This window comes from Helianthus annuus, chromosome 10 (genome assembly GCF_002127325.2).
Source record: "Helianthus annuus cultivar XRQ/B chromosome 10, HanXRQr2.0-SUNRISE, whole genome shotgun sequence".
Lineage (NCBI taxonomy): Eukaryota > Viridiplantae > Streptophyta > Magnoliopsida > Asterales > Asteraceae > Helianthus > Helianthus annuus.
The window spans coordinates 108707735-108732709 of record NC_035442.2 but is presented as its reverse complement, the minus strand read 5'-3'; the positions used below and the strand labels follow the sequence as shown (position 1 = coordinate 108732709).

Genomic DNA, 24975 nt, shown 5'->3' with positions numbered 1-24975 from the left:
TGCTGTTTGTTTATTTCTTCACATTTTTGCCAGACATGGGGCCGTGTCCAGCCAACACGCCCACGTGTCCACCTTCTGTAAGTTTTCGTTACTGGCACCTGAACACGGGGTCGTGTCTATCGGACACGGGGCCGTGTCCAGGCGCCCAGTAACACAAAATTCTGTTTTTTTACACCCTTTTACACATTCAATCAACCTAAAAACCTTATTTTTGGGACACATTGAGGACAATGTATAATTTAAGTGTGGGGGGGATGCTAAAACCTTAAATCTTGCAAGTCCTAATTAACAAGGCTTACACAAAACTCTATTGGAACCGCTAATCACCCCAATTTTTTTCAAAAAATTTCATTTTCTTTTTACTTGTCTAGGTTTGATTTGGGAATTTCAAGTTCTAACAAGGTTATATTTTTACAAATTTACAACCGATAGCGTCGTGATAAAAAGAACCAACATAAGAAAATTATGAAACGGCATGACAAACTTAGTTAAAATTTGATAATATATACTTGATCACATAAAAACCCATTCCCACAAAAGTGAGTTTTGAGCCTTTATTGAGCATACAAATACATATCTTTAAACTAAATGCTCATTTTTCGTTTCTTGTGTGAATAGCCGCTTGGTTCTTACGACTCTAGAACTTGCCACGACAATGCATTCCCGGTCCTTACCACATTATGCGTTAATAACTTAATTAATTATCTTTCAATAATCCGACCCTTTAGGATTGTATCCTTGCTGACTCAAACTACTGGGTTGAGGGTAACGTCACCTTCAAAAGAGGGGCCTACTACAATAACTAAGATAATCTCTTAAACAAGTGCAAAAGTGCGAAAATAATCAAAGGTTACACTACACACGAGTCGGATCCAAGTGATTCATCTTGTCTATCTGTTTTTACTTTTATTTTAGTTTTTAGCATTTTAGTTAGTTATATTTTTCTAGTTTAAAAACCTTTTTCTAACTTTTTTGATTTGATTAGACGTTGAGGATAAACCGGTACTAAAAACTCTTGTGTCCTTGGACGACCTCGGTATCTTACCAACACTATACTACGTCCACGATGGGTGCACTTGCCCATATGTGTGTTTAGTGTTAGTAAATATCGTGTTTTATAAATTTAAAACTTGGCTAAAAAAGTGTAAAAAGGGCTTAAAATATACACCTAAAATATAACACACTTCACGCACATCAGTTTCTCCTCTGGTCTTCTTCTCTAGTACGGATTAATTCATCTGTCAAGGTATTTGCTAGTTCTACAGCTTCTTCTATGGTTTGGGGCCTAGCTGCCTTGACTACATGCCTAATCTCCCCGATTAGTCCCTAGATGTAACGGGAGATTAATACTGGCTCAGGTGATGCAAGGGTTGGTACTATTCTGGCATATTCAAAGAACATGGTAGTATAACCCTTACTATCTACCCCGGTCATTCTAAGGTTTAGGAATTTATTTGGTATCTGTTCTTTTTCATTGGGAGGGCAGAATTTCCTTTCTACCATATTTTTGAATTCTTCCCATTCCATGTTATATACCCTGTCACTTCCTCTTAACTGGAGGATAGTGTTCCACCATTCTAAAACTGAGTTCTTAAACAGATTTGAGGCAAACATTATCTTATCTTCTTCAGCACACTTGCTTATTTTTAAAACAGCCTCAGTCTTTTCTATCCAGCGTAGAGCTGCAATGGGTCCTTCATTGCCCGAGAATTCTATTTGTTTGCAGGACCAGAATTCTTTGTAAGAACAACCATAAGGCATGGTTCTTCTTCTTTTGGGAATGGGCACTTGAAGTACAGGTCCATTGTTCACGCTGTGTTCAGGTTCAGTTGGTCGCTTACTGCTATGCTTACTTTTATTATCAGCTTCTTTAACGGTTTGGATAATAAAGGGCATTGCATCTATTATTCCTTGTGCCACTATGTGTTGGATGGCACTATTATCCACTTGGTTTCCATTGTTATTGTTGTTCAGATTCTCATTATTCAGATTATCGTTATTCGGGTGGTTATCACTCTGGTTTTTCTGGTTCACTTCGTTGTCCATCTGAATTTTAAACATTTACCACGCATTAATATCACAAAATAATATTTTAATATAGCCAATCACATGTCATGCACTTTGGTCAAAAGCGTCGATCATTGCGACTTTACTCTATTTATATAATATGCATCTATTACACACCAGTACTGAAATTAAAATTACAATACCGACTGAAATTTAAAGTTACACTACTAGTAGTAGGCATCTGTAGTTTTTTTTTTTCATACACATACACACATATTTTATTATTATATTATATTATTATTGTTGTTATTATTATAACCTTCTCCACCATCACTTCTACGGATATGGATTCATCCAGAAATCCATATTGCGCTCGTCGTACTTCCAGACGAGTCGCTCTCCCACCTGTCTCATCCTTTCACTATTCTCTAAAATTTCCTCACCAAATGTCCTAAGTTCTTGTACGTTTTCTGCACTCATTGGGGGTGCAGGTTCTAGGACTGGGTTCGGAATCTGGGGTGCGGGTTCCTGCTATGGGGGTGTAGGGGCCTGGTATGGGTAAGGATTTTTTAGAATCTCCCTAATGAATACATCATTATCGTAATAGGGATCTAGAGGGTCCAACCCTGGGTAGGCTCCTAGATTCTGCATGGGCATGTCTTCGTGTATCGGGTAACGTTGCACATAGTCCCTATTGTCATCCCACCATGGGTCGTAATTTGGGTCTAAGGGATTTGGTGCGGGTACCCTAGGTATCTCCTCCGGGTTGAAATCATGCATTTCTACTTGATTTTCAGGGTTTTCTATCTCCATTGGTTGGTCGAGAAATGGTGGTTGTGTTTGGGGTGCTAACATTTGCTCTAGGTTCGGGTCAGCTGCAGTGGTTGCTAAGGTATGAAAATTAGCTAAACCCCTATTAATCATATCCTGGGCATGGGCATCTGTGTCTCTTTTGGTTGCTGCTAGTACTCTCTGTTCTTGTAACTTTTTCATGCGTTTCCTACGCTCATGTGCTCCCCTAGTGAACTATCCCCTCTTTTTCTGAGGAAATGGCTCTTCAGATTGAGCCTTAAATATGAATATTCCTTCTTCAGTATCAGCAGGGTACCCTGAGAGGACAGGCTGAGAAGAGGCACCTTCGCTTCTAGGCGAACCAGACAATTGACGGTACGCGTCAGATGGTCCTTGGTCGCTCATACTGTAAACTAACAAATAGGCAAATAACACATAACAATAAAATACAATTATGCACGTAGTTCCGTAATTTATTTCCTAACAGATTGTATTTTGGTGTCAGCAGAACACTTCTGTGGCTGAATCAGTGGCTTAGCTCTGATACCACCTTCTGTCGCAACCCCCGTCCCTTTATACAACTATAGGAACGGGCTGCCGCGGCCAGTTTTGGTGGTATCTTGTTTTTATCTTATTTGGCAGCGGAAATTACATCAGGACCCTAGTTAGGAAATATTTTATCAAAGTAAAATACCACACTTTCATAATATTAAACACATGGGATAAAACCCAAGTTTTTAGTACACACTTTTTCATAGGAATAAATCCTATTTTTATTTAATAAAAACATCTATTTTATTTTAGGTAACTTTATTGCCACTTTTCCAAGCCTTCAGTGTTGTCCAGCTCTATTTGGCTTTCACATTTTGTTACCTGAAACGCGTTTAAAAACATTTTGTCAGTGGAAAATACTGGTGAGTGAATCCCAGTTCAATCAAGTTTAAATAAAACCATTGTACAGTATTGAGGGCGATCTCGCAATTACATTTGTTTCCAAGTCATACCAATTACCACCCACGGTACTGTTAAACCCGACTTGTGAAAATGTTACCCCTCGCAAGGCAGTAACAAATTTTGTATACAAAATCCCAACATACCGATGATAATTGTATCTTTACAAATACTCAATAACTGTTTAATATATAATTAATTAAGTGAGGTTTTGTAAAAACAGTTTGCAAAAAGGAGATTACTCACATTGCTGTCTTAGATTTTCTGTAAGGGTTCCCTGGGAATTATCTATAAATTAAACAAATGCACACGTGTTAGTATAATAACCCATTTTAACATTAGTAATACCCTCCCCGAGACGGCATTCCAATGACTACGTCGAGCAGAACCACGACAGCCGTTACGGAACCCTAGATCAATCGGGCAGAGTATCTAATACGTATCCAGGGGTTATGATACTTACAACGGAGCAGAATCTCGTTATTTAGGGGGGTATTAGACCCGAGTATAACGTATACTACGTGAAATTTAGAGAAAGAAAGAAAGATTTGAGCGAATTCGACTGAAGGCCCGAGCTCCAGCTTTATAGGGGCTGAGTTCGGGTTCCTCGCGGCCCGCGTAAAGTGAGACCAAGGCCTATGCGGCCCGCGTAGTAGGTGGCCTAGGCTGTAGCTGATCCGGGTCACGGGTATAGGTCCAACACGCGTCGCCACGTGTCAACACCGGGTGTCGTCCCGCCTTGGAGCTGTCGCGCCCCGCGTAAAACGTAGCCGTGGGCTACGCGGCCCGCGACAAGCTTAATTTTCTTGTTTTTATTTTATTTTAAATGCTAGATCACATTTTAGGCTCGGTTTTCACATACGGGGTGTATTTTAAGACATATTGGGATATTTTTAAAATATATTGGGGTGTCAAAAAATATTTCGAGGGTGTCGGTTTAATTTAGGGTTGTTATAAATAGCACTATGAGTCACCTCCTTAGAAACTACAGTCTTGTCTTGAAACTGATCCTTCCTTTCCTCTTTTTGGAGACTGAATAACTGAGACTAACCACTTGTTTGCATTATGTTGACAACAAATGACTCATCAACTCATTAGAACACAATGACACCCTATTTGTATTACTTCCTTTCAGCTAATAAACCTTATCATCCACTTTAAACTGCAAAGTAAGGTCTTGGAAGTTCCACACAATATCCCCTAATGAAGATAACCATTGTACCCCTAGTACCATGTCATAACTTGCCAATGGTAAGACTAAGACATCAGCCTTCATCCATAGGCCCTGCATTTGCCACTGAAACCCTGGACAGACCTTGGCACACATCAATTGAGACCCATTAGCTACCCCTACCTTCATACCCTCAATGTCCTTCATAACACAATTCAACTTGATAGCTAATTTTTCATCTATGAAATTATGAGTGGAGCCCGAGTCTATCAAGATTTGTAAAGGTTTGGTACCTAAATTTCCCACTACTTGCATGGTAGAAAAAGAAGGAATACCAGTTAAGGCATGAATAGAAATGAGAGGATCAGGCAAAGTAGTATCAACCACTGATTCTTAAACTAGATTAACAGCGGACTCATCAAGTGATTCATGTTGTATTTCATCATCCTCACCCACAACTTCTAGCACAAACAACTGTTTATTATGACACTTATAAGTAGGGGTAAACTTATCATTGCACCAAAAACACTCCCCTTTGGATCTTTCATTCTCAATCTCCTTACGAGTCAGCCTTCTAGTGTTAAACTTCTGATGAGATGGTGGGTTAGGCAATAATGGCAGATGAGAAGTGTTAACCGGTGGTTTAAACTGTGAAACAGGTTTAGGATTAGGATACATGGGTTTAGAAGTGGCTAAAGGTTTAGATGTGAATTGATTCTTGATTTTATCATTAGCAACCTTCTGTTTTTTAGCCAACATATAAGCCTCCTTCATGGTCTTGGATCAAACATACTCACAGGACCTCCCAATTCAGGTTTCAAACCCTTAATGAACAAACTAATTGCAAATTTCTTCAGCAATTATGACTCTTAGCAAATTTTCATCAAATTCATCACAATAATCTTCTAATTCCCCACTTTACACTGTAGAAGACAATATTCCCATTGCATCTTTGAACATTTGTGTAGAAAAACGGTCAGTTATAGTTCTAGTATATTTTGCCCATGTTACACCAGCTATTGCTCTTGTTTTTTGCAAAATTATTGTGCCATTTCATTGCCCTTCCCTCCAAATTAATAACAGCATATCGTACCTTGTAATTCTCGGGAGTCTCGTCCACATCAAAGAAGTGTTCACATCTGCACACCCAGTCCTCTACATCTTCTGTGCCATTGAATTTGGGAAATTCAATCTTTCCTAGCCTGAACAACCTATTAGTAGAGATCATTTCTTGATTAGCTGAAGTGCCAGTATCATTGGAATTGGTATGATTCGTCAGTTTTTCTAACAATTTCTTGATGTCAAAGAAGGTATGCTCTGTTTTTTTCGACGAAAGCATCAAATTTAAGCAATGAAGTTGTATGATCCTTCAACGTTTTTTCAATTTCAGCCTGACTGCGAGTTGTCATTTCGCAATTATCAATTGATTATCAAATTGATGAGATCTGAACGAATTTTGAAGTAGAATTGATCGAACAATGAACAATTCCGAATTGAAATGAACTGAATCAATCGAACAATGATTGATTCTGATGAATTGAACGGACAAATCAATCGAACAACTGATTGATTTCAACGAACTGAACGCACCAGTCAATCGATAATGGAGCTTCTGAGGATCGGAGAGCTCTGATATCAATTGATGCGTGAATGTTAGAGAGAGAGTGGAGTTAGAGAGAGAGACAAGAGTTAACCAAACAACCAACTAACTCCTCTGTTATTCAACTAACCTATAAGTACAACTGCCAATTAACAGAACTAACAACAACTCACACACATAAGCCCTCACACTATTACAATTTTACACTACAGGCCCCTGTACAATTATAATCGTAACACACATCATGTCCGGGTTTGCCGTCACGTGAAACCACCATCACCCCAAGATGAAAAGGGTTGCGGCGTTGTTCTAGTTAAATCCGCTGAACCCAAGGGTTCATTACAGCAGTACCCTGTCACGTAACTTTATATTAACGTTGTTACGTAGGTTAAGTCGTCTTCATATCACTCAAATTTAAAATATACTCTTAACAATCGTATCACTCGATTTATAAATACTTGTGGAAATATTAAAATATAAAAATACCATACAAACATTTAATGCATTAACTATGAAAAAAATCATATCCATAAAGCAATAATTCCTTACCGTTAAGAGGTTCAAAATTCAAACCTATAATAGTAATAATAATCTTCTGATCCTCATCGGAGTAACGAACCAGACGCTCATGGCGTCACCGAATTCCTCCGTGAAATCATCATCTTCCACCAGCAGCATTGAAGACGACGACACCTTCTGCTCCACTCCATGCCTCAGAGACGCCAACTGCAACTGCAAAATCTGCCAAGCTAGTTTCAACGCAACCCTAGATTTACTCCCGTTAAGCGCCCAAAGACCTTCCAAACCCTCTCCACCCGAAACCCCTCTTTTCTTCGATCCTTCCACCGTCTCCACTCCGACCTCTCATCTCGAGGTGTCTCCGCCTGTTAAGTCACCGGTGGTCAGGACTGATTTGAAGCTGAAGCTCAACAGGAAGAAGAAGACTGGATTTGGATACGGTTTGATGACGGTTAAATGTGTTTTGGTGGTTTTGTGTTTGAATTTGGTTGGGAACTTACTCAACTTAGGGTTTGAGTTTGTTAGTTATAGAGTTATGAGAACCGAATTGTCTCCGGAGATAGTGAGAAAGTTAGGTGAGAAGTCGTTAGGGCTTGGAGATGTGAAAGAACAATTAGGGTTTTTGCATAGTGAGCTGCAGAATGTTCTTGGAGCTACAGATGCTAGGTTTGAAATTCCTAATTGGGAAATAGTCGAGGTACATTATTATTATTATTGTTGTAATTATATGCTTGTATATGTATATGCTCTTTATGTTGTTAAGTCGAGTTGCAAACACATACACACACAAATAAACTGCTGAAAAGTAATGAACACGTGGATTTACGTGGTTCGGTCTAACTGACCTACACGTCCACAGGTTATTATTGCTCTCTTGATGAGAAATTACAGGTACAAGATCATTTGTTTATAATTACAGATGGGCTATAATTAAATGAAACGGGTCAAGCCTGTCTCCAGTCTTTAATTTAATTAGTCTGCCACTTTTGTGTAACCAGGCCCAATAAACCCACCATATGTTTGTGTAAAGCATATGTGATTAATTTTGTTAATTTCAGGATGGTTTGATCTTGAGGTCTCGTTGTAGACTCTACAAATCTGGAATGGAAGAAGTGAGTGTTTGGGGATGGCCTCTGCAGACTTCTGGGTTGGTTTCAACTGATTTTGGTTCAAGATCATTCACTGTCTTATCCGGAAGAGTTACAGAGGTAAAAGTGTTCCGGTTTTTTTCTTTGTTCTTCGTTTTTCGGTCTTTCTAACTGAGTAACATATGCAGTGGTTGAATGGAGGGTCGAATGGTTTGATTCGAACAGCAAATACTTCATGGGAACAAGGAAAGTGGAGTGCTTCTGTATGGCGTTTGGATGAAAATACTTGGATTCTCGAGTATAAAAGAAGCTTCGTGTTTGAGGATACAAGGCCGTTTTCATCAGCAATGGAGTTTTTGAGATTCAAGATGATGAGATCATTACAATGGATGAAGCGATTGTGGCAATTTCCAAATGCTAATCATTTAGCTCCCACATGAAAAGATTCAAGTCTGGTTGTGTTGACTTCTGGTATATTCTTCATTACCTGTTAGAAGTTTATGATGTCTTGTTATAACCAACTAATGTTCTTAGTATGACATGTTCAATGTTTTTTTTTTTTTTTGTTAAATATTTAACCAAATCTTGTTGCAATTAGGTTAGTATTTGATCAGGGTTGGTACTTGATATAAAACAAACTAAGAACATGATATTATTATTTTACAAGCAGAGTTTTATAAGCTGAGTAAGTAACCATACAACTAAAACATCAAAAAAGAATAAAGAAAAGGCTACACAGTAACTAAAGGAACATAACTAACGATCCGTCCATCCATACACATTGGGGAAAAAAAGCATATATTGCTTGTTGATTTGCACGCATCATTGTTTCGGGTTGGGAGTGAGACATGGAAACGAAGGAATTGATTGCAAAATCAACTTCCTGCTGCTTCGTTGACCCATGCCCGAGTGTGGCGGCGAGACCCTCTTACTGTTTGGTGAACAAGATTTTACACCACTGATTGGAGACCCGCTGTTGTCTTCAAGAATGTCAGGTATCTCGTTTTCCCCCACCGTTTGTAGTTGCTTATTCAGACCACCTTTAAAATGATTCAACTTTCCAAATCTTGCACTGGAGGATCCAATGGCTAGAAATGATCGCGGTGGTTTGCCCTTTGAGTTTGGCAACGAGATAGACCTAGCATTAAGAAGATTAATATAAGTTAATGGGTTTAACTACAAAGGATTCAAACATGTCAAAACTGTGTTATTATCGTAAAACACGTAGTTTTTTTACCTGCCAAAACGTGAAGGAGTTGCGGGAGTAGCAGAAACTGGCTCGGATTCATTATACAATGCCATTTGTAAGCTTCCATCACTCGCATTTCCTTCACACTCATTGGCCTCTGGATCCATTTCCGAACCTGTGAAAGAATTAAAACCACCATAAATTGACTATCAAACTAGTAACAAGTCTAATAAACCGCAACCGACTTCATATTAAAACTATTTGCTTTAAATGAAAATGTTTATCCCATCGTATTTACAAATTGCACACTTACCACCATCCTTGCGACCAAATGTATTCTTACATCCTTCGCATCTGCAGTTGATAGAACATCCAACGCCACCCTTTTTTCAAACAAAAAATAACCAAATAGTGAGTAACAGACCAATGCGATTATGTTTATTTCAAACAAGTCAAACAAACGACAAAAACCTGATAGCATTCACAGTATTTCTTGAGGCAGCCAGATTTTTTGCAATTGCATCCTCGTTTATGCCGAGCAGAAGCTGGAGTGTTGCTAGATTCATCCTGTACGACGAAGAACAACCACGATATAAAAATTTATAATAAAATTCAAAACTCATTTTTTGCAACTCTAAGTTTGCGATGCTAACCTCTTGCATAGAATCAGATGTTTTAATAACTTTGGGAGCAAATGCAAGAGGGTTGCGAGATTCAATCTGCTTGCGAGTTGCAAGCACCGTATCTTCATGTATCGGTTTGTTGAAACATTCGTGACATGCACATGGCTCCACACAGTACACCCCAGCAGCGAAGCATTCACAGTAACTGAAATTGGTAGTAATTCATAAATATCAGAGTTATAAAACCGCAAGTGATCAAGCAAGCATATACATATGAACTAAAAATGACTTACAGCTTCAAGCACTTGGATTTCTTACAGTTACAACGCTTGCAAGCCGCCTCCGTATCTCCAGCACTTTCCACTCTACGCCTGTAAGAATTCAATCAAAACATCAAACACATAGAATCAATAAAGATTAACAAATGCGATATATAAACATTTAGATGTGGTTTTCGACATTGGTTATAAGTTACCAACCCACCCATTTTGTCACATCTATGCACATCCAAACAACTAGCGATGTAACTCGTGCCAGTTTGAATGGGTTGCAGGGTTGAAATGTTCAACCCGAACCCGGCCCATATTAGTATTTGGGTCAAAGATTTTAACCCTAACCCGCACACATATAAATTCAGGTCAACCCGAACACGACCCGTTTAACCTGTATTTTTAATTGAGTCACGTTGACGATTCGTAAGCGAGTTGTTGGGTTTAAAGCGGGTTATCGATAACATGTTTAATGGTGAGTATGAGTGTGACAAATAAATAATACAATGTGTCAAAACTAACATTATTATGACTAACCATGTAAAATAGAAATGGAAAAAACAAAAACATAAAAGTTTTTTTCTAAATAGTTAAACGGGTTAACGGGTCAACCCAAACCCTGCCTGTTTGTATAATAAGGATCAACCCGAATCCGACCTGTTTTTAAAACAGATCATGTTAGTCAACCCAAACCTGTTTTTTTCGTGTTGGGTTTGGGTCGGGTTTCGGGTCGTGTCAAGAATTGCCGCCCCTAAAAACAACCCCATAATCCGCATTACGCTTGACAAATTGAAATGTTATACATCAACAACACTATAAGGGTTCAAGTAACTTGCCTCTTCTTTCTCGGGCTAGTTTGACTTTGACTTAACTCATCATTGCCTACAAAACCAAGTGCTTTAGAAGCATCTTCTCCAACGTTTTGAGCGGGCCGTACGTCATTCTCGAACGAGGGTACATCAGACGGTTTTGTCATCAATTCTTGACCGGAGCCCACGGAAGAATAAGCAGCCGATGAAGGTGAAATAATAAGTTGTCTACCAGAGCCAGAGCTTTCATGCTTAACAGCTTTGTGCTCCACTAAATTTGAAGCAATAGCATTCAAATGCAAACCGATTCCGGGTAATTTACATTTAGAGGAATCGTTTCCGGTCCTCAATGGGAGTAATTTATTCTCAATGGGAACAACAGTTTGATTGGATTCTGATAAATTTACAGAAGTGCCATTTGAGACGTCTTCGAAGTGCTTTCTTCGAGACCCCGCCATCTCAAAAACTAAACAACGTCTTCTCATGCCACGGTATAAATTTGAACCGCCCTACAGATAATAAATATAAATGGGTTGATTATCTTTTAGTTTATAAATGATAAATAATACAAGTAACTAAAATTCTCACCTCATTGTCTGTATCCTCCACTGGCTCTCCAACGTCAAAATTGTTCAAAGAAGTACTAGCGATCGTTAAATGATTTTCAGCCGCACCCTTCAAACCGTCATTATTTTCTAAAGAATTATCATTATCGCCATTAGCTTGAGGTTTCGCGTTCATAAGTGAAGTATTGAAACTTGGAGGATCTAGCGCGCTTTGACCAGGGTCCTTATAGGCCACGGTGTCACTCGGTGAGTCAAAATTAAGCAACTCTGAAGCATCAGATATCAAACTATCCCAATCACATGCGGATACTTCTTTACCAATTTCTGTTTCGAGTCTCAATGAACCACTTGTGGGCCCGTTGATGAATGGAACGGATGATGCTGACGGACCCATTAACTTTAATGTGTTCATCGTGACGGGGCTAACATCTTCATAGTTCAGTTTTCTTGATTCGAGATTTGAGCATTGGGTTAATGGCACAACAGATAGTTCGGTAATGGGATTACTAGAATTAATATCTGTTTGCTGCTTTAATGTGTTTTGAGCAGCGATTAAATTCGCTTCACCGGTTCCAGCTTTCTTTGAGTCCTCGGAAGTAAGTTCAGGTTTTGATGGATCAGCAAACTGGTGCCTAGAATAACAAAATTTTGACATAACAAAAAAAATTAGCAAGAATTGCTAAATGAAATAGATTTCATTATTTCAATAATGATTATTAATTTTAAAAAAAAAAATATTTAGAGGGTTTTAGGGGTTGAAAGTATACTTTGGGTGACTTTTAACCCGTTTAATAAGTTTCCTTTTGAGCTAGTTGTTTCTATGTTACCGTTTGACCAATTACAAAAAAAAACATTAATGCGTATTAATGGTAAATTGGCACCTCTAATCAAATATAATCAGTCTCGTTACCTTCTAAGGAATTTGGAATCTTTGAGGGAACTGACATGAGGCGAAGTGAAAACGGATGGAAGCGATGCAAAACTTATGTTGCTGAATGTTTGTGTAAAGTGAACCGATTTAACCGGCTTGATAGGCGAAAGACTGTTGATATAATTGAAAACTGGGGAGTCCTGCAAACCGACAACAAAATGCTTCAATATGACTAGTTAATATGAATCTTGAATCCTTATAGAATATTTAGGAAACACGAATAACAATTCATTCAGTCAAAATGATCAAATTTGAAGATGAGCATGTAAATCAACTTGAAAATGCACATCCAAACACCCCCAAATCACCAACTAGCCAAAAAACTATACACAATAGTGACACTCCCCTTGTGAAAATTCAATTTGGACTCGATAATCGAATTTCTTGCAAGATATTTTTCGTTAAATTCAGATTCGATTATTTTGAGACTACAAAATCATAATCTGTTTTTGACACTCTAAATTAATCATTTGAATGTAAAATCCATGAATTCTTAAGACTGGAAAAACAAAATCACAAATTTTCAAAAGAAACTGCACAAATCTTTACAGATCTTGATAACTAAACTCTCAAAAAACATCCCAAAAACACTTCCTGATTACTTCAATTTGAGACTGAAACCAACAAACAAACCCTAACCCTAAAGAACAACTAGATCCCTCACAATTAACACCCAATCTGCAAAAAACCCTAAAGAAAACAAAATTCTTCAAATTAAATCAACCCACAAACACCAAATTTCCCCAAACCAACAACAAATCAAAATCAAAACTTGGGACTAACCCAATTCAATTAAAAAAAACACCCAAAATCAGAAACCCTAAAAAAGAACCACCAATCAAAAAGAAAAACAAAATTCTTCAAATTAGATCAACCCACGAAGATCAAATTTCTCCAAACCAACAACAAATGAAAAACCAAACTTGACTTCAGCCCAACACAATAAAAGAACACCCAAAATCAAAAACCAAAAAACCCAATAAAAATCAACACTCAAACCCAACACACAACCCTCCCCACACACCAATTAGATTAGAAAAACAAACCCTAAAAAGAAAACCCAATTCACCTCAAACTTAGAAAGTGGGTTAGCGATCTGGGTTCTCTCTGGAGTATCCATAACAATAGCCTTTTCTTTATCTTGATCTTTGTCATCGGTCATGTTTAACCCCAATTAAGTGTCGGCTGCTTGTGGGGTTTGTGGTGAAAGATGAGATGAGATGAGATGAGAAGAGTGAGATTCAAGAAGATAGAAGAAGCGGGAAGGGCGGGAAGCAAGTTTTTATTTTTACTTGATGGTGATGAAAGAAACCCCACACCACACAGTCCCACCAGGCCCACGCCTACCAGATAATAAAGAATGCTTGCTTATGTAAGTAAGTAAGTATATGCGTTGCTAAAAGCTAATCATGCTTACGGTGTTAAAACCACCTTAATCTTCCATGTTATTTTATGTTCTTTGTCTTGTCTTTCTTTTTTTTTTTTTTTTTTTTTTTTTGAGTAAACTGCCATTTTGGTCCCTGTGGTTTGTCCAGTTTTGCCATTTTAGTCCAAATTTCAAACTTTTTAAATCTGGGTCCCTGTGGTTTGCATTTCGTTGCTATTTTAGTCCAAAATTCAAAAACCTCATTTTTTTTACTGTTGCAACCTCCTATTTTGTCTTGTAGTTCAGCGGCATTTTGATCATTTTGCTTTTCATTTAACATTTTCTTAATTCAAAAAATAATATATATATATATATACACACACACACATACATATACACTCTACAGATCAACCACCACCACACATACAGATACACTTTGCTCTCTCCCTCTTCTATGAACTACCACCACCACCCCCACCACCGCATCATTCCCACCACCACCATCCCACTACCGCCAACACCACCATCCCCGTGAACTCTCTCTCTCTCTCTCTAAAACCTGCACACACATACTCTCTTTCTCTCTCCAAACACCCATCTCTCTCTTCTCTCTCTCTCTCTCCTCTTTGTCGAACACCACTGTAGGATCGTTTTGAGACCTAAATAAGTCGTTCAGAGGCGTTTTCGTCAATTACAGGTGCGGAAAACAAGTAATCAACGTAGGAATAGCTTGCGATTCACTTTAAACTCTTTCTGTATTGATTTGACAGCAATTACAATCAGTTCTCGATCCGGCAGCACTTCGGTACGAGATTCAACACACACGTACAAATGAAATTGCTCCAAGGCTATTTATAGTGGATTGAGTTCGCTTATTGGACAGGCCCAATAAGCGAACCACTCGAGCGGACCAACAACAAACCAAATGAGCGATCCAGAATGTTGTTGTTCGAGCGATCCACACATGTCCGTTCGAGCGAGCCTAAGACCTAATGGGCCATATGAGCGAACCTATCATCCCAAACCTATACAATTTCACAATTTCTCGTATTTCGTGCCCAGATCTAACATCCTAAGTCTATGACTCGATACAAGACGGAATCAGCAGATGTAGTGCACCAATAGACTCCCCCTCAGATGTTGATGGAGTCGACTATCGAGTCACAACAATACTGTGTCTTCAGGTCTTCAGTCTTGATCAGTCTTTGGGCTTCTCTTTCTCTCTATCTTCAGACTCCCCCTCTCGATTTACTGGTATTCCTTTGTTCTTCAGTAACATCTTCAGGATCGTTGTCTGGCTTTTCGTCTAATAGCTTCTCATCTTATCCTGCATAAGCTCTACCTCAAAGTAAATTTCTTTCACATATATATTTCAAACATGTAACCCTGCACCAATTCAGACTCTCTTTCAAAAACAAACACAGATTTTGATGAACCACTTGAAAGGTTAGATTATAAAAAACATTTAATTTCACACAAACACTCCCCCTCAAATATTGCTCATCATGTTTAGCACTCGGAATTTTGAAAATCAGCTATTCAACATCAGTTGTCGAAAATCTTTTTGACTTTTTCAAAAATTTATGCTAAAACACACTGAAAATCTTTTTGGATTTTGAAATAAAGAAACTTGAAATGCAATAACAGAAAATATTTACAGACAATATTTTTGTGAGCTCGTGCAAGAGGATCATATCATTTTTGAGACATATCACTAACACCGTTAAGCTTTAAACATTCTCAGTTCTAAACAATTTACCTAGATTGTCAGTATGTTTGTCCACTTAAATCTTCACACAGACTTCAATTGATTCGAGATACGATATTAATGTTTTAGAGACTTAAACTTAATTGTGTATCACTCCACTTGAATATACTCCTGTATCCAGATCCCAAATATTCAGTCTTACAGGTGAGTATACCACAGATGATATCTGTAAAGGGGTTATGTGCGAGGGCCGTGAGAGCTCAGGTCGATACTTCCGTATACGCAGAGAGATGATGGCTTCGACTTTTGGTGGGTCCCCTTTAGAGGATCTTTTGATTACAACAGCAGCGACTATCAATTTTATTGTTTCATCAGCTTGCTGAGGGCGATGCTATATTTCAAGCATTTTGCGAAAAGTATTATCCGGGGACTAGGTCAGTACTTCCATACAGCAGAAGTCCCGGGATAATACCCCAGATATCACTAAGTATAAAGACCTGGTATCTCATAATACGGGACCTTTCAAACAAGATTTCGGGGGTTACCCATATATTCAAGAATAGTTACCCACGAATCAAGCAAGTTTGATTTAGGTTTATATCTCGTTTCAATTTACTAAATGTGCGAAAATCTACTGACACATCTGCAGTAAGATCGTTTATCACATTTAAACTTTCCAATTCTTTAGCATGTTGTGATAGTCCACTGATGTACTATCATTTCCTCTTTTTCGCAACAAAACTCATTTTTGATTTTATCATGTTTTTGACTTTTTCAAATTTTCTAATGTTTTTGGATTTTCTGAAATTTTCTTACTCCCCCTAAAATGCAAACACATTAACGAAAATATGAAAACAAACTATACAGAAACATGACAACCGATATCAAATCGCATCAATTCGCCATTCACTTTGGCATAAACAATCAGAACTCCCCCTATCAACAAACTATTTTCTCATTTAGATTTCAAAACACTTAAGTTTGTTTTAATCAAAATGATTTTTCCGGAAAATAAGTTTGGTTGATTTTACCACTTGTAAGTATATCAATACTAAGTTTGGGGATGTGGTTCATCATCTTGTCTTTCAACCAAAAGTAGGAAAATACAAGTACAACTTAATGTCCTTGATTTACCATATGCAATCAAATCATCTAACCACTTGTAATTATAACCAACAAACATAAACAAACCTCTTTACCGTTTGTATGATTGACGTTACCGAATAATATTCAAGAAAGATGCCGATTCATGCTCCACGCTTACCAACCTGGGAGCTCCGGCAAGTCCTGAGACTTATTGTTCGAAGTATGTACCATCCCAGTCACAAACCAGGGATGGTTCTACCTTTTCTTTCGTTGTTTTCTTCTCATAAAATTCCTTAACCCCTTTGACTTTTCGATCAATCATCTTGCCAAAGATGTGTTTTACCTTGGGGTTAAAGACCTTCTCAGCATCAAATTCCTGTTCATCATGATAAAATTGGTTAGAAATTTCAACTTTACCAATTTTCTTTTTATAATTCTCAGCCCGAAGTAATGGAAACTCTTCATCATTAACAATCGGAACTGAGTTCTCAACTTTTACATCAGCTTCACATTTTGAAATAACTTGTGGCTCAACTGACTTTGTGAAATCAGTTTCATCGCCCGAAGATAGCTCCTCTGATTTCAACCTATCAGAATCATCGCTAGAGCTTTCACCAATACTCTTAACAACCCATTTCTGGTTGTCAGATTTTGCTCTTTTCTCGTAAAACTTGTTCGAACTCTCACCAATTTCAAAAATAGAATCTTTAAACAGTTTTATTCTATCAAGTGGTGATTCGAACGCAAACACTTTCTCTTCAATTTTACGAAATACTCCCTGTTTTGATTGTATCACATTCGAACAATCTTTTGCAATGTGTCCAACAGTGTTGCATCGGTAACAGGTTCTTGTATCCCGTTTCTGTTCGTCTTGCTTCTTTGCAAGGAACTCTTTATTTGATTCTCTCCAGAAACTTGTCTTTTCTTCTTCATCAGTTGATGTGCCTGAAACAAATGACATTTTGGATTTAAAATCACGAACATGTTTTTCAATTTTCTGTTTTTCTGTAGGAATAAAGCCTAAACCTTTCTTTTTGAAATTACTATTATGGTTTGATTTCTTTTGGAAACCTGAACCATAACTGTAATTCTTTTTCTTGTTTAACCTTTGTTGTACTCTTGAGGTGTAAAATTTTGGTTTTTCATTAAGACATAAGCCCTTTATTTCAGAAATATTAATTTCTGTGAGTACAAAAACCTTTTTTATCAATTCTGTTTTGACACCTCTTATTGGAAATTCTTCATCAGAATATAATTTGTCAGAATCATTCAAAGTGTATGCCACTTTAAACAATCCATCATCCAAATTAGATTTTGACAATAAAAACTTTCTATCATAAACCAATTTGCCCTGTTTTTCTGTTTGACTCTGTGTGCATGACCCAAACTTTGACTCTTCCACATCATCACTCTCTAACACATGATCCACGACTTTCTTCATCAATTGAGACGGTTGATCAGTGTCAGATGATGTAAATACAACATCAATACTTTCTGGAAGATTTACTGACGACTCTGACTCCCACTGTAAATTTGTGGCCTTTTTGACTCTTTCATCGTTTGGATATCTAGGTAAATATCCATTTTCCAGCGGAGGTGGACACTTATTGTAACTGACACCTTTCTTCTTACCAGATGAAGCCTTTTCAGTGTCCTTTTTCTGATCACCCTTCTTCTTGTCAGCAATCTTTTCACCAGCATTAACTTCAGCTGCTTTCTCTTCAGTTACCTCATTGTCTTCCCATACCTTCATGCTCTCAACCGTCGGATAAATCCTGTCAATCACATAGGAAGTACATGAGTAACTTTTTAATAAACGATTAACTCTTTCAGTTTCAATTCGTTGTAGCTCAAGTTTCTGTTCTAAAGCAGCACATTTTTCAATATAGTTGTTTACAACTTTTTATTTTGTCATAAATGCTCCCTGAAGTGTCTTCATAGCAATTGCTTGTTCTTCACTTGTTTGATTGTACTGATTCATTGTCTTGTTCAGCACATCATATGACTCCTTCAGACTGTTTAAGTTGTAAATCAACGTGATGTTCTGCTTCTTTACAGCTTCACAGTTTTCACACTTCAGCGGAATCTTTTTCGCATCAACTTCTTCATCAACTTTGAATTTTGGAACTTCTTTCACCTTTTGTCTTCTTACCACCGGCACCTCTTCATCATTACTGCTCACCGGTGTCTTGATCTTTTTCTTTTTCTTCTTGGCTTTTTCATCTTCACTATCACTTTCAGCAAGCAGCTTCATATCTTCTTTATATTTTCTTGTCCAATATTCCGTATCATCATCACTATCATCTACAATCTTTGCTGTAAAAGCAGTGTAAGCTGTAGTTTGATCAGGAATGTAATCATCCCAAGTGAAATTTGCCCAGCTAAAACCCTCTGCTAGCTTTTCATCATCCTGATCAACAATCAAAGCACTACCATCTCTTCTTTTGCCATACAACCTATCATGATTACCCACACAAGCTCTTTTTCCGGAATCTTCAATCACATCTCTTCCATGTGCAGTTTGAGCTTGATGTTTAGGTTGTTGAGATGATTGACCAACTTGGTGATAGATGGCTTTTCGATAATAATCATTGTTGTTGTTGAACGGATTTTGAGCTCCACTTGCTTCTCGGTTAGTGCACTCTCTCTTGAAGTGTCCTTTTTCCCTGCACCGAAAACAAGTGACTTTAGATTTGTCAAAACCTAAAGTAGAAACATTCACATCACGAAGATCATCTCTCCCCGTGATTTGTTTGAATTTCTCAGCTCTCCGTAAAACACTAGCCAGACACCACTTTATGTCCATCAGCTCCATTTCTTCAGCATCTATCTGGTCGTAATCTTCTTTGGTTAACATTGGATTCCCGATACGACCTGCAACAAAACAAGTATAAGATTCCAAAACCATTCCTAATAAAGACATTTGGTTTTTGGCAACTTCCTCAGAATAATCTTGATCATTTTCAAGATTTAACACTATATTGCACTGTAATTTTCTCCCATTTTTAGTTGCAGAAATGTTTGGATCATATGATGAAAATGAAGTAAAGCTGGTTTTGCTATTGGACCCAGATGATTGACTCCCAGACGAATTCTTGGCACTGTAGGCAGTCTCAACCTTAGGAGATAGATTTGAAGATTTCTTCTCATTTACCCCTGCCTTATAATACAGCCCGATATCCTGTTCACCATCGAAATCTTTCATTCGGATAACTTTTCTCTGTTCCATCTCTTGAGACTCAATCTTTTCAATGAACTTACTGAGTGTCAGATTGCTAAAACCTTTCTTGTTTCTGAGTGTCACACCCCCAAAATCCACCTGCGGAGTATCACCGCTTGGGAGCGTGACTGACCAGGATCAAGCCATCAATCATATCGAACATAGCATTTAATAATAAAAGTAGATAATATAATTCAACAAGACATGATTGATGTTCAAAACCAAACATTTGTTTAAGTAGCGGAAGCATGTAAGTAAACCCAACATAATTAATAATGTAATGTCATAAGTGTTTAAAGAAACAATCACGATCCACGCCCACAACGACCTGCTCCTCCCTGTGCAAGCTCCATATACCTAACGACCTGCAAGGCATGTAATAGAGGATCAACAACTAGTTGAGCGAGTTCACAGAAAGTAAATGCGTAATAGTAAGTTCGTATGTAACAGGTGGCTCTACTGGGCCGTTAGTACGTTCTATTGGTGGGGGCTTCCCATGTTGTATAACCACTAGACTATTCGTAACCGTAAGTATCCTTCACAACCGAGGATAGTAATAAGTATAAGTATCCTTCACATCCGAGGATAGTAATTTAGTATAAGTATCCTTCACAACCGAGGATAGTAGTATGTATAAGTATCCTTCACAACCGAGGATAGTAGTAAGTATAAGTATCCTTCACAACCGAGGATAGTAGTAAGTATAAGTCTACGTAGATTGTAAGTATGTGTCCTGCACAACCGAGGACAGTGAATAGCATAAGTATGTGTCCTGCACAACCGAGGACAGTGAGTAGCATAAGTATGTGTCCTGCACAACCGAGGACAGTGGTATGGTAGTCTAGTATTAGTGTCAGTACGAATCTATTCAACCTTATTCCTTCAATCCCATTCCCAAGCCCTTGGGAATCCCATGCCTTAGTAAGGGTGTGAACTCACCTTGGTTTGCTCGGTATGCTAGGTTATGCACTCACAAGTAATCAATCAAGTCCTATTGTATGCACATAATAATCAGTTTCGAGTTTGCAATATTTCACATGTAATCTATATTTCACACAAATGTTCATCACAGTTTGTACTATCATGATCATTGATTCACCTTCTTGGGAGAGTCGCAGTCTTAACGATGTTAGCAACTTATCAGAGTTTACAAACATAACAGGAATGATACAGTCACACCGTTAATTAACTAGCAGGATATACTAATTGAGTTAACAACAGTTAACCACTTACATAGTCATGCACGTATCTTAACAAGGTGATCAATGTAACAGGTTAAATCATGATTTATCATACATTCATTCATAGCTTTATGTTAACCACACAAAGTCGGACATGGGGATAGGCTCTAAGGTCGGACCACATGTGATGTTTAACAAAACTCGGACCACATGTGGTGTTAGCAAAGCTCGGACATATCATCATGAAGGAACTCGGACCATTACAACTTACAAAAGTCGGACCACACGGTTAAGGCATGAAACTCGGATAGAACAAGGGTGGGGGGGGGGGGCTGCCCTGAAACTCGGACCAGGTGGAAAATCCTTTCACAAAGTCGGATAGTGTTTTGGTTCACAAAACTCGGACAATAAAGGTGCCAAAGAAACTCGGACCTCATCCCTTACATACTTGTAAAATCTTGGACAACATAATCAAACAAAACTCAGAACAACAACCTACAATATTCATAAAGTTCGGACAAGCATAGTCTTTAATCTTTGGACACATCACTACTCATACAAATTCGGACAACAGGTGTGACAAAAAACTCAGACCCTCTATCACCATTAAAAAGGTCGGACTAGGCAATCTTATTAAAACTCGGATAGCATACAACTTTACATACTCGGACGCATGCACCTTCTAAAAGTCGGACCTTGAGCACACTTAAGAAACTCAGACCATCAATTATGCACAAAACTCAGACAACAACAATACGTGAATTCCAATACAGCGTCAAAAGAATCAAATCAGTTACGTTTTGGTTTCTAACGTGATCATAAAACCCTAACACATATACTTGCATCGCAGAATCCATATTTAATCACTCGATTTGATCAACAACAAACAATCCTTTCACGAATCATCTATCGGGCATACAACTTGTCATATTCAATACTCTATAATCATAATCCATAAACACAGAAGTATTATATGTAAAACTAGGGTTTTCAAGAGTTCACAAGAATCAAGAATCGATACAATCAACAATCATTTAGGGTTTACAAGTATTACAATAATTCATAAACAATTACCTTGAATGATTCTAGAGAAAGAGAGGAATCAAGAGTGAATATCTTGGTGATGATGATTGCCAGAGAAAGTGAATGTACGTGCTTTGGTTTTTGTGTCCAAATGATTAGTGAAAAGGGATTAGGGTTAAGTATCTCTAGAATTTCACTAATTACCCTCTACCTCCCCAAGTATCATACTTTACACATGCACACCATCTCATAATAATTTCACAGTTTCACCACCAAGTTTGTATATTTGTCAAGTTTTTCAATATTTAACAAACAATCGTGCGCAATCACACAATACAATTAATTGCATCAAAGCGTATACAATTCCATAGCAACTAATTGTGCAAATAAACAGTTAAACCATACATGAACGTGCAATAAATGCAAAATGGAAAACTTGGAAATTCGAGTTGTCACATTATCCCCAACTTAAAAGAAATTTCGTCCCGAAATTTGGTACACACTCACTGAGGAAGCTAGGTACGCTGTATTGTTCACTGGTTTTCCTGGGGTGTCACATCATCCCCCCGTTGATTTGGAATTTCGTCCCGAAATTCAGTAGTAGTAGCTTCAGCCTCAGTAGTGGTTGCATTGGTTTCGAATAATTGGGGGTACTTTTCTGTCATCTGGTCTTCGCGTTCCCAGGTGTACTCTGGGCCACGTCGGGAGTTCCAACGAACTCGAACAAGAGGGATTCTCTTGATTTTGAGGACCTTAACATCCCGGTCCATGATTTCAACTGGTTCCTCGACGAACTGCAACCGCTCGTCGATAGTGAGTTCCTTGAAAGGAACTATGAGGGTCTCATCTAACAGGCACTTCTTCAGATTCGACACGTGAAAAACATTGTGAACTGCACCGAGTTCAGCTGGTAGGTTTAGCTTGTAGGCCACTTTGCCTATTTTCTCAATGATCTCGAACGGTCCGACATACCGCGGATTTAGTTTGCCTCTTTTGCCAAAACGAACCACACCCTTCCAGGGTGAGACTTTTAGTAAAACCCGGTCCCCGACCTGAAATTCCAAAGGCTTCCTACGCTTGTTCGCGTAGGCTTTCTGACGGTCGCGTGCTGCCGCCATGCGTTGTCGTATCTGTGCAATCTTTTCCGTGGCGTCCACTACAATCTCTGGACCCGTGATTTGACTATCCCCCACCTCTGCCCAACAGAAAGGTGACCGGCATTTACGTCCGTACAATGCCTCGAATGGAGCGGCTTGTATGCTGGTGTGATAGCTGTTATTGTATGAGAACTCCACCAAAGGGAGATGCTTTTCCCAGCCGTTACCGAAATCAATAACACATGCCCGGAGCATGTCTTCAAGAGTCTGGATTGTTCGCTCAGACTGCCCATCCGTCTGAGGATGATACGCTGTGCTCATGTCTAACCGTGAGCCGAAAGATTTGTGCATCGCTTGCCATAGTTCTGACGTGAATCGTGCATCCCGATCCGAAATAATAGAGGTTGGCACTCCGTGCCTCGAAACAACTTCTTTAAGATAGATGTCTGCGAGAGTGGAGAACTTATCCGTTTCCTTAATAGCCAGGAAGTGTGCAAACTTGGTGAGTCGATCCACGATCACCCATATGGTATCATTCCCACGCTGGGATCTAGGTAAGCCCGTAACGAAATCCATGGAAATTTCTTCCCATTTCCACTGTGGTATCCTGGGTTGTTGCAGTAGACCTGCGGGTTTCTGATATTCCACTTTGACTTTTGCACATGTCAAACACTTGCCGACGTAAGTCGCGATGTGGGCTTTCATGCTAGGCCACCAATATGTTGTTTTGAGGTCGTGGTACATTTTATCCGAACCTGGATGTACCGAGTAGCGGGACTTGTGAGCTTCGTCCATTACCAGCTCGCGTAAACCGCCAAAAAGTGGGACCCAAATATGCCCCGTTACATAGTAGGCGCCGTCTTCCTTTTGTTCCATTCGTTGCCTTGAGCCGCGTAAGGCTTCAGCTTTGACGTTTCCGGGCTTTAATGCTTCCATCTGAGCAGTTCGTATCTGTGCAGGAAGACTGGACTGAATAGTGAGCTGCAAGGCTCGTACGCGTCTAGGTAGCGTGTCTTTCCGGCTGAGAGCGTCAGCCACAACATTGGCCTTGCCTGGATGGTACTTGATGGCGCATTCGTAATCATTAAGTAATTCGACCCATCGTCGTTGACGCATATTCAATTCCTTCTGCTTGAAGATATGCTCGAGACTCCTGTGATCGGTGTAAATATTGCACTTGGTACCGTACAGGTAGTGTCGCCATATCTTAAGCGCGAAAACAACAGCTCCCAGCTCTAAATCGTGCGTCGTATAATTCCATTCATGAACTTTGAGTTGTCGCGAAGCGTAAGCAATAACTTTATCCCGCTGCATCAATACGCAACCAAGCCCCTGTATCGATGCGTCACAATAGACCACGAAATCGTCGGTGCCCTCTGGCAATGAGAGGATAGGTGCACTGCAAAGCCTATCCTTTAAGTACTAAAAAGCTGTTTCTTGTGTATTACCCCAACGATAGGTAACACCTTTCTGTGTTAACATTGTAAGCGGCTGTGCGATCTTCGAAAAGTCTTTGATGAATCGCCTGTAGTAACCCGCCAAACCCAAGAATTGGCGTATTTCTGTTGGTGTACGCGGTGCAGACCAGTTCCTGATCTAATCTACCTTGGATGGATCGACATGAATCCCATCCCTGTTCACCACATGGCCTAAGAAGTGGACTTCACGAAGCCAGAAGTCGCATTTAGAAAACTTGGCGTACAATTGCTCCTTTCGAAGAAGTTCCAAGATAAGGCGTAAGTGCTGCTCATGTTCCTCCTGACTCTTGGAGTAGATCAG

At 38.9% G+C, this 24975-nt stretch overlaps 2 protein-coding genes across 2 annotated transcripts; one reads left to right on the top strand and one right to left on the bottom strand.

The window, feature by feature from the left end:
• The first annotated feature begins 7074 nt into the window (after window positions 1-7074).
• Window positions 7075-8689, top strand: LOC110885097. The gene is made up of 3 exons (XM_022132799.2): window positions 7075-7737; window positions 8099-8248; window positions 8317-8689. Exons 1-3 carry the CDS (start codon window positions 7150-7152, stop codon window positions 8566-8568), a joined length of 990 nt encoding a protein of 329 aa, XP_021988491.1. The 5' UTR covers window positions 7075-7149; the 3' UTR covers window positions 8569-8689.
• Window positions 8690-8757: 68 nt separating this feature from the next.
• On the bottom strand, window positions 8758-13860 carry LOC110885096 (protein tesmin/TSO1-like CXC 2). Its single transcript, XM_022132798.2, has 10 exons — window positions 13585-13860; window positions 12495-12655; window positions 11607-12216; window positions 11046-11527; window positions 10234-10311; window positions 9971-10145; window positions 9789-9884; window positions 9631-9700; window positions 9366-9492; window positions 8758-9266 (listed from the first exon to the last, which is right to left on the bottom strand). Exons 1-10 carry the CDS (start codon window positions 13675-13677, stop codon window positions 8951-8953), a joined length of 2208 nt encoding a protein of 735 aa, XP_021988490.1. The 5' UTR covers window positions 13678-13860; the 3' UTR covers window positions 8758-8950.
• Window positions 13861-24975: the final 11115 nt, after the last annotated feature.